At 36.1% G+C, this 9,678-nt stretch overlaps 1 protein-coding gene and 2 non-coding genes across 3 annotated transcripts; 2 read left to right on the plus strand and 1 right to left on the minus strand.

Moving 5' to 3' along the window:
- The first annotated feature begins 6,909 nt into the window (after window positions 1-6,909).
- Y50D4C.10 lies at window positions 6,910-7,001 on the plus strand. Its single transcript, NR_068584.1, has one exon. It is a non-coding gene; the product is annotated as an Unclassified non-coding RNA Y50D4C.10 (non-coding RNA).
- Window positions 6,926-7,001, minus strand: Y50D4C.9. Its single transcript, NR_068585.1, has one exon. It is a non-coding gene; the product is annotated as an Unclassified non-coding RNA Y50D4C.9 (non-coding RNA).
- Window positions 7,002-9,587: 2,586 nt separating this feature from the next.
- Y50D4C.12 (uncharacterized protein) lies at window positions 9,588-9,629 on the plus strand (the record flags this gene model as incomplete). The annotated part of the gene is made up of 1 exon (NM_001361756.1): window positions 9,588-9,629. One exon carries the CDS (start codon window positions 9,588-9,590, stop codon window positions 9,627-9,629), a length of 42 nt encoding a protein of 13 aa, NP_001348778.1.
- Window positions 9,630-9,678: the final 49 nt, after the last annotated feature.

Here is a 9,678-nt window from a genome sequence, read left to right on the forward strand (position 1 = left end):
ATTTTTCCTCAAATTTAAAATTTCATTTTCGAAAACTACAGTGCGTCCAACTTCTATAGCACCCCCCTCTAATTTGGCGGTTTGGAGCTTTTCAAAATATTTTCAGGAAAAGTGTTAGTGCAGTTCGATAGCAAATGTTGAAAAACCTATGCTCCCCAATTTTTATTATGATATCTCAAAAATCACGGAAATTAGGTCAAAATATCGGAAAAATGGCCGTCCAACTTCTATAGCACCCCCTCTGATTTTTGACAATTTTCGGTAAAATCGGGGGTTTCTTTGTAATTCGTGAATTTATTTTGTGAATAACTTCACACCAAAATGATCAGCCGGTTTCACTTTTACATTTAAAAATAAATATACCACTTGAAAACACGTGGAATGCCTGTGATTGTCCTGGAACGTTCTTATTTGCTTCAGAGGCCATATCTCGGCTCCCAATCGGTTTCGCAACACCAAACTTTATCAAAATGTTCTTCTCCGTCTAGTTATTACTATGTAATTAGTTGTAGAGAACATTCATTCATATTAACCAAAGGGAAAAAGGAGTAACTGCAGTGATTTTTAGAAGGCTTGATTTAACTCTGGAAACGAGCGTTTGGAGGCGCAGAGATAATGATTGAGAATACATTTTCGACAAAAAATTACTAAATTATAACAAAAATCGAAAATTATATAATATGAACATCAAATCCGTGGAAATCCATGGATAAATCAAATGCCAGACTAATTGTCGCATGTTAGCTTGAGAAAACTACTTGCGGCCTCGCTTTGCCTTTGTCCTCTCTTTTGAGCCGTCTCGTGAACTCGTCCAAATAAAATTTCAAAGACTTCTAATCAAAATCGAAGCTTCAAAGATATTTAAATCATATGAGCTGAAATTCTGTACCATACAAAGTCAAAAACTTCAGCTCTGCGCCTCCAAACGCTCGTTTCCAGAGTTAAATCAAGCCTTCTAAAAATCACTGCACTTACTCCTTTTTCCCTTTGGTTAATATGAATGAATGTTCTCTACAACTAATTACATAGTAATAACTAGACGGAGAAGAACATTTTGATAAAGTTTGGTGTTGCGAAACCGATTGGGAGCCGAGATATGGCCTCTGAAGCAAATAAGAACGTTCCAGGACAATCACAGGCATTCCACGTGTTTTCAAGTGGTATATTTATTTTTTAAATGTAAAAGTGAAACCGGCTGATCATTTTGGTGTGAAGTTATTCACAAAATAAATTCACGAATTACAAAGAAACCCCCGATTTTACCGAAAATTGTCAAAAATCAGAGGGGGTGCTATAGAAGTTGGACGGCCATTTTCCGATATTTTGACCTAATTTCCGTGATTTTTGAGATATCATAATAAAAATTGGGGAGCATAGGTTTTTCAACATTTGCTATCGAACTGCACTAACACTTTTCCTGAAAATATTTTGGAAAGCTCCAAACCGCCAAATTAGAGGGGGGTGCTATAGAAGTTGGACGCACTGTAGTTGATTTTTGAATAGTTACAGCAATATTCAATAAAATCGAAAAATTAAGTCCGACAAACGGCAAATCGGCAGTTTGTCGGAATTAAAAATTTCCGCCAAATCGGTAAACCGGCAATTTGCCGATTTGTCGAACGGAAATTGCCGCCCACCCAGCGAAAACTACAGTATTCAAATGACTACTAAACATGTAGATTTACGAGCTTGAGAAAAAATTAATTTCGAAAATCGATCGCCCGTAAGTACTGTAGTTTTTGCTACGAGATGTTTTGCACAATACGTATTCTCAAAATTGTGTGCCCCTGTAATAGAAAATTAGGGTTTTCATGTAGGCGTTAAAACGCCTGCCTGCCTGCCTGACCTAATGCCTGTCTCTCGCCTCAATCCGCGCCTCATGCTTTAACATACGCGAACTTCATAAAATTGATAAAAATTAAAATTTGTTTAACTTCCCGTTAAAATGGCAGATTTCAGGCAGGCGTCAGGCCTTGAAACCACACCTGCCTACCATGAAAACTCTATGGGAAACTAAACATTGTATTGTGGAAAATTAGGCGAATTTTCATTAACAATATATTCCTTAAAAGTGATCAAGCGGCGTTACCACCAACAACTCATAAACCATCAATTGTCACGAGAAGGACGCTCTCTCTCTTTCCGTTTGAGATGCTTCCACCATCGTTCGTCCTTCCATTCTTACTTCTCCTTGGCCGCCGTCTTCTTCTTCTTCTTCCTCTTCTCCGGTCCCCCATTTATACCCGAAAAATGGCATTTGCATATGTATATATATATATATACGAATGTGCGCACACACTCACACAGAGACACACAGAGATGTCTGCTGTCCATCAACGAAAAAGTGCGAGAATAGTACTAAATTGAAAGAGACGGAGACACGAAGCGCGTCTGCACTCTCCGCACTTGCCAATGGTCAGTGAGGGTCACTCAACACCATCTGGGAGGGAGGGCCACATCACTGGAGGATGTGTGTGTGTGTGTGGACACTTTGGGTCCCGAAGAGGACTACTATTACTAGGAGAGAGAGAGATGGAGGAGAAGAGGACGAAAAAAGAGAACACCGCTTCTCCCCTCTCTTTGTATCTCACTATCTCTCTTTTCGACCAGTCTATAGGTTTTTTTGTTGCAAAAAATCAAGTGCTGGGTAGTTTTTTTTTAATTTTGTTGGCTTAAAGGAGGACTAACAATTCTGACGATTTTGAACGAAATAGCTCAAAAATTTTTATGATTGTTCGAAATTTCGAAAAAGCTACACTGATTATAGTTAAAATCTGGAATTTTGACCACTTTTCTGTGTCAAATTTGTTCGAAGTTGACTTTTTTGGAATTGATATCCTTTATTGCATATTTTGGTAGTTTATCCCATTAAATTTCGTTTATTAAAGTACATTTAAAGCCGATAGGTAATTGGTTACCTATCAGCTTTAAGCGTACTTTAATCAGCGAAATTGTTTGAGATAAACTACTAAACTATGCAATAAAAAATGTTAATTCCAAAAAGTCAACTTCGGACGTTACCGTATTGCTGGGGCAAAAATCGTTTTTCATTCAATTTTTGAAAAATAAATTCCACCGTGAATTTATTTCGGCGCGAGACCCATTCTGATAAAGTCGTGCGCCTTTAAGAAAGCGTTAAGAAGCTCGTATTTATGCTCCAATAAGTAATTTTTTTGATTCCTAGATTTTTTTTAATAAATCAAAATTTATAGGTTTTTTTTTAAAATTTAGCCTATCATTATTTTTGTAACCAAAAAATCTAGTGATTTTTTCCCTAATTTTCTCAAAAACCATAGTTATTCGATTTTTTTTTCTGAATATTAAACATTTTTTAAGAAAAAAAAAGTTAAAGTTTACCTATTTTCCCTATTTCCTGAGTTTCCAGTAAATCAAAAAAAAACATCGATTTTCTCCGAAAAACGCAGAAAAAAAAATTGAACAAAAAAAATTTGTTTTAAAAATTCCAAAAAAACAACATAAAATTGAGTTTTTTTATTTTTATTTTATTCAGGCAGAGCACACGGAACTTGTCGAAAAATCATGACTTTTTTCCGAGTTTGTTCAGAACGGCAAATTTGCCGTTTTTACCGAGATCGGCAAATTTTAAGACCTCTCATTTTTGACTCCTTGATCAAAAACCCCTCTTATCAGTTATTGTTCCTTAAAATTTCCGCCCCAACACACCTACTCAAATGTGGGCAAAAATGGCATTTTTTGATGTCATATTTATTTTAATAACTCATTTCTTCTTCTTATCAAACCATGTAGGTTCCCTCCATTTTCCAATACACTAGCAAAAAAATATCGATCATCATGAATGAATCAATGATTGAATGAAAAATAAAATGCCATCTGGAACCAATTGAGTTGAAGTGGAGAGACGCGTTCCGTTTGTTCAGCTTGATACTTTTGATCCGACTGGTTCCATATTTTTGTTTGTTTTTGGGGGTTTTATGTAGGTTAATCTCTTGTTGGGCGGTTTTTCGGGTAATCTGTGAGAATTTCCGTGCGACATAGCACGTGGTCGCTGGCTGTCCTTTTGCATAATTTTGAAGCAAACGCGCCTCATTGAGAATTCACGTTGGCGCCAACTCTCGCTATCCATTGGGCGTGAGAGACGCAGATACTACTTTTTTCTCTGGACGTGAAAAACGCCAAGAATAACCGTTTTGCCATCTGCGTCTCTTCTTTCACACGCTATTTTGGCTGTGGACGAGGAATTCTCCTCTTCCAGGATTTTCTAGGCCATTTTCTCACATTTCTCAAGTTTTCTCGTCCGCGAGAAAACGTGAATTTTGAGACAGCCAGCGAGCACGTGACATGGCCGTGAAAAGCACCAAAAAAAACTCGGGCACCACAAGTTGTTTTTTTTTTGAAAATGCGTAGTAATTGCTATTACTAGACCACGAAATTTTAAGAATGCGTATTGCACAACATATTTTACGCGCAAAATATTTCGTAGCGAAAACTACAGTAACTCTTTAAATGACTATTGTAGCGCTTGTGTGTCGATTCTCGGGATCTCGATTTTCTTTAGTTTTTTCGGTATAATAATCGATTTCCGTAAATCTACACCAGCGCTACAGTAGTAATTTGACGAGTTACTGTAGTTTTCGCTACGAGATGTTTTGCGCGTCAAATATGCTGCGCAATACGCATTCTCAGAATTTAGTGTTCATGTAATAAAAAAATTTTTGGACTTTGCACAGTTTTTTTCTCCGAAATCGCGAAAAATGACCAAGTTACTGTAAAAATCAAAAACTTGACAGAACACTGAAAAATTTCGAAGCTACGTATTTTTTTTGCAAATTTTTCCGAAAAAATCCGGAAAACTGTTAATTTTTCAAAAATATGTTAATTTCAATAAGAAAAATAAATTTATTTTATTCGAAAAATTATTTTAAACAAATATTTTTCGTAGCAAGTTTCTAAAAAAAAGTCTCGAAAATCTCCGTGGCCGTGTTTTCTCTTTTCTCGGCCACGTGACTTTTTTCATAAATAAAAAATAATGTTAAAACACCCATGTTTCAAACATGACAAAGAAACAACACACACACACACACACCCAAGACGAAAATAAATATGATTTTCCGGCCGCCGAATTGTAAATAAATTGTAAATTGACACCCCATTTTTTTCAAATTTTTTCTTCAACAAATGTTTCATATTTGTCTTTCTGTCTCCCCCCGAATTTTGGTAAAATGTAGAATAAATTGGGAAAAAAATACTTAGAAATCCCATTTAAATTGGCTTAGTTATCACGGGAACTCGAAATTCTGAGAATGCGTATTGCACAACATATTTGACGAGCAAAATATCTCGTAGCGAAAACCTACAGTAATTCGTTAAATGACTACTTTACGTGTTGTGCCCGTAAATCAATACCTAGTCATTTAACGGATTACTGTAGTTTTCGCTGCGAGATATTTTGCGCGTCAAATATGTTGTGCAGTACGCATTCTCAGAATTTCGTGTTCCCGTAATATCTTGCACTGAATCGTATTCAAGTTTTCGAAAATCGCGTAGTGTCAGACTGCCCGATATCCCATTGCGGGGTGATCTACGAAAAATGCGGGAATTTTTCTCCCAAAAACATGTTACGTCAGTTGAGAAAGATCTACGTAGATCAAACCGAAATGAATAACTTTTCAAACCAATTTTCTCAATAAAGCGCACTTTCTGAATTCCATCCCTCCACAAATTTTCCTACTTTTTCCTCAATATGGTGTTGGTTTTGGTGACAATGATGATGATGATGATGATGATGATGATGCGCTTCACCGTCTGCGTCTCCTCTGATCTCTTACACTATCTCGGCCTTCTCCTTTTCGGTGTCTGCAAATGACACCTCCAATTATCTGCTCACATTAACACATTCATCCGCCCTCACTATTCCCTTCCTAGTAGTAGTAGTAGTTGTGACCACTTTTTGAAGTGGCGCATTTAAATTTTTTTTGCAATTGCGCTCTACTGAAATTTTTTTTGTCAAAAAAAAATTGTTTTGCATTTGAGCACGGCCGGGGTCAATTTACGGCGCGTTGCGTGTCGCGTTGCGGCTCGGTTTGCAGCAGTAGAAAACTAAGTTGTTGTCCGGTAGGCGAGTGAGGGAGGCCAGAAGCTCGTGAAAAACTGACTATAGAAGCCCACCAAAATTACAGTACCCGGGGTCTCGACACGACAAATTTTTGTTAAATACAAAAAGGTGTGCGCCTTTAAAAGTTACAGCAATTTTAAACTCCTGGTAGCTTCGGAATTCTCATAGAATTTTTAAAGTTTTTCGATAAAAATATATTATTTCTTATTTTAAGAATTGTGAAAACTACAGTACTATATTTTTAAAAAATAGAAAAACAAACACCCCTGTACCCGATTTAAATCACTTTTTCACATGGGGTTCTGGCCTTCCTCATTGAATTTGTCGCGCTCCATTGACAATCGCCTGCCGGACAACGCGTGGAAAAGTGTCGTGTACTCCACACGAACAAATACATTTTGTTTTACAACTAAACTCGAGCCGCGACGCGACACGCAACGCGCCGTAAATCTACCGAGCCAAAATGGCCTAGTTCGGCGAACTCTTCCGTGTCAATTTATGAGGGAAGCCAGAAATCCGTGTACTTTTTCAGTTCAAAAATCCGCAAAATTAGTTTTTTTTCTCTCAACTTTTGAGTTTACTCGGACTTTGTGCTGTCTTTCCGAAAATCCATTCAAGGGGGTCCTCTCCCTTTCCAAAAGCTCTCCGGAGCTCATGGAAAAAGGAGCATCTCACGAGAAAAGGATAGCTGGCATACGGGACGGAGAGCCCTCCCCGCGAAAACTTTTTTCTTTTTTTGCTGTGCCATTCCACTCGTCGTTTTTCGAGTAGTTTTCACCATTCCATTTTTCTCTCTGCTACTCTCATTTCTCCACTTCCTCTCTCTCTCTCTCTCTCTCTCTCTCTCTCTCTCTCTCTCTCTCTCTCTCTCTCTCTCTCTCTCTCTCTCTCTCTCTCTCTCAATCGCGTCTCATCTCATAACAGATAGCCGTGTAGACTTCTGCTACAACTACTACTATTTTTACTCGCCCTGTAGTATATGTAGTAGTTTTGATGAATATTTTTTCCAGAATTTTTTAGACGGACGCAAAAATTAATATTGAATACCTATCTAAAATTTTTAATTTTCGGTCAAAAAGCCTGAAACACGGATAGGATATAAACTAACTCAAAAATTTTTTAAATAAGAAAAAACATAAATTTTTGTATACGTTACTTATTGTTGCACGAACGGTCTCACACAGCGGAACGCGGAAACTCTGTATTACGGGAATACTAAATTCTGAGAATGCGTATCTTGCAACATATTTGACGCGCAAAATATCTCGTAGCGAAAACTACAGTAATACTTTAAATGACTACTGTATAGCGCTTGTGTCGATTTACGGGATCTCGTTTTACGAGAATAATTCTTCTCGAGTCGATTTGCGGGCTTCCTCGAATTTTGGCAGCAATTTTCAATTTTCTGTGGGTTTTTGTGCTCTTACCCTTTAGTGGAAAATTAAATTCTGCTGCCAAGATTGAATATTTTCTAAAAATGTTATCCCGTAAATCGACACTGACGTTTCTACAGCACACGTGGGGCCATGCTATCCCATCACGTTTTGATCTACAAAAAATGCGGGAATTTTCGCCCGAAAAATGTGACGTCAGCACGTTCTTAACCATGCAAAATCAGTTGAGAACTCTGCGTCTCTTCTCCCGCATTTTTTGTAGATCTACGTAGATCACACCGAAATGAGACACTCTGACACCACGTGACAACACGATTTTCGCGTAAAATGTGTTGTACAATACGCATTCTCAGTTTCAGACTAATGGGGCCATTTTTCGATGTATCGTTTTTTGTTTCAGGGGGGGGGGGGGGGGGGGGGGGGAAATCAAGAAATCGGAAAAAAAAAGTTCAGAAAATTGAATTTTTTCAACAAATTGAATTTTTGTTCATGTCGATGAAAAAACAAAAAAACAAAAATTTTAAGATACTTTTTGAAAAATCAAAACATTTTTCTACATAGCTGAAAAACGAAATTATAGGGGTTTTCAACTCAAAACTTCCTGGGCTTTTTCGGCCATTTCGTGTCTTCGTGCGCCTTTAAACTACAGTGTTTTTTTCAAACTTAAAAATTTGAATAAATATATTGCCCACGCAAATGTATATTGAACACACTGCATGTTTGCACTTTGTTCGTCATACAGAAAGTGAGACGACGACGACAATGAGTCATTCACTTTTTTATGACAATTCGAAATCTAATCTCTTGTGTCTCGAAGCGATTTCCTTAGAAGTTTTAATTTAAGAAACTACCTTTTATTGTTGTTTAAAAAACCATGATCCCCCCCCCGTGCAACTCGTTTCCGGAAACGGTCTCCATCAGCCTGTGTTTCGTCACTCTCACCCCTTCCCCATTTTTTGTTCCCACTCGGAAACTCTTTCTCTCTCTCGGGTTTCTCACTGTAACGATGGCCGGCACAACAGACAATGAATTTTGATATTTTTGTGTTTTCTGTTTGCACAGTTATTAGAGCATTTTCCATTTTTTTCGCGGGGTTTTCACAGTTTTTTTTGTTTGAAAATTAAAACAAAAATCATGAGTTCAATCAAAAATAATTATTTAGTTTTTCAATTATAAACGAATTTGGCAAATTTTTACAATGTTTTCCATTGATGGGCAATATTTTTTTAATGAAAAAAACCTACAAAAATACCAAAAATTTGAATCAAAAAAGTAATTTTTGATTCATTGCACACTTTTGAGCTCAAAGCAAAAACAGCACTTTTTTTTTCAAAAATTTTACCAAATTTTGAAAATAATTTTTTACGGATTTTTAGGTGTCAAAAAGTGTTTGAAAAAACCAAAATTTCTCAATTTTTGAAAAAAAATTGTTCAAAAAATATATTTTTTCGATTTTCAGAAATTTCTTTTTAAAAAAATCGATATCACACTTTGCTGAAAAAATATTTGCAAAATCTGTAAAAAAAAAATACAAAAAAACTTTTTTAAAACAAAATTTTTCCCAATTCTAGAAAAAAATCATTAATTCCGACCAACGAAAAATCGATAATTTTTCGATTTTTTTTCAAATAATTCCAAAAAAAATTTCTCGATTATCCTAAAAATCTTAAAAATCGATTTTTTTTAAATTGATTTTTTTAAAAATTTTCTAAAAAAAAATTTCCCGCTTTTTGAAAAAAATTCAAAAATTCTTTAACAAATGTTTTCTCCGATTTTCTGAAATTTTGAAAAAAAAACTAGATTTCTCGAAAAATAGCTTCAAATTTGTCCATTTTCCTCTTTTTTCCTCTTTTTAGAGATCAAAATGAACAAAATTTAATAAAAAGTTTAAACGATTTTTCCAAGGTTTTCCAGAAAATCGAAAATTCAATTTTCTGAAAAATCGATTTTTTCCCCTCCCCGAACATTTTTCCCTATAAATCTCGTTCTTTTTTTCGTCATAAAAAATGCATATTTTTCTGTTTTTTCCCTTCTCACATTCTCATTTTTCAGCCAAACCTCCACCAAAAAACTTCAAAATTTTTGCCGTTGCATTTCGAATGCGTGAAACACTGACCGATTGCTGTTGCTGCTGCTGTTGACAAGACACAAAATCTGCCGTAAAAGTGCACTTTTTTGAGCAAAAAGAGC

Source organism: Caenorhabditis elegans, chromosome V (genome assembly GCF_000002985.6).
Source record: "Caenorhabditis elegans chromosome V".
NCBI classification, from domain to species: Eukaryota; Metazoa; Nematoda; class Chromadorea; order Rhabditida; family Rhabditidae; genus Caenorhabditis; species Caenorhabditis elegans.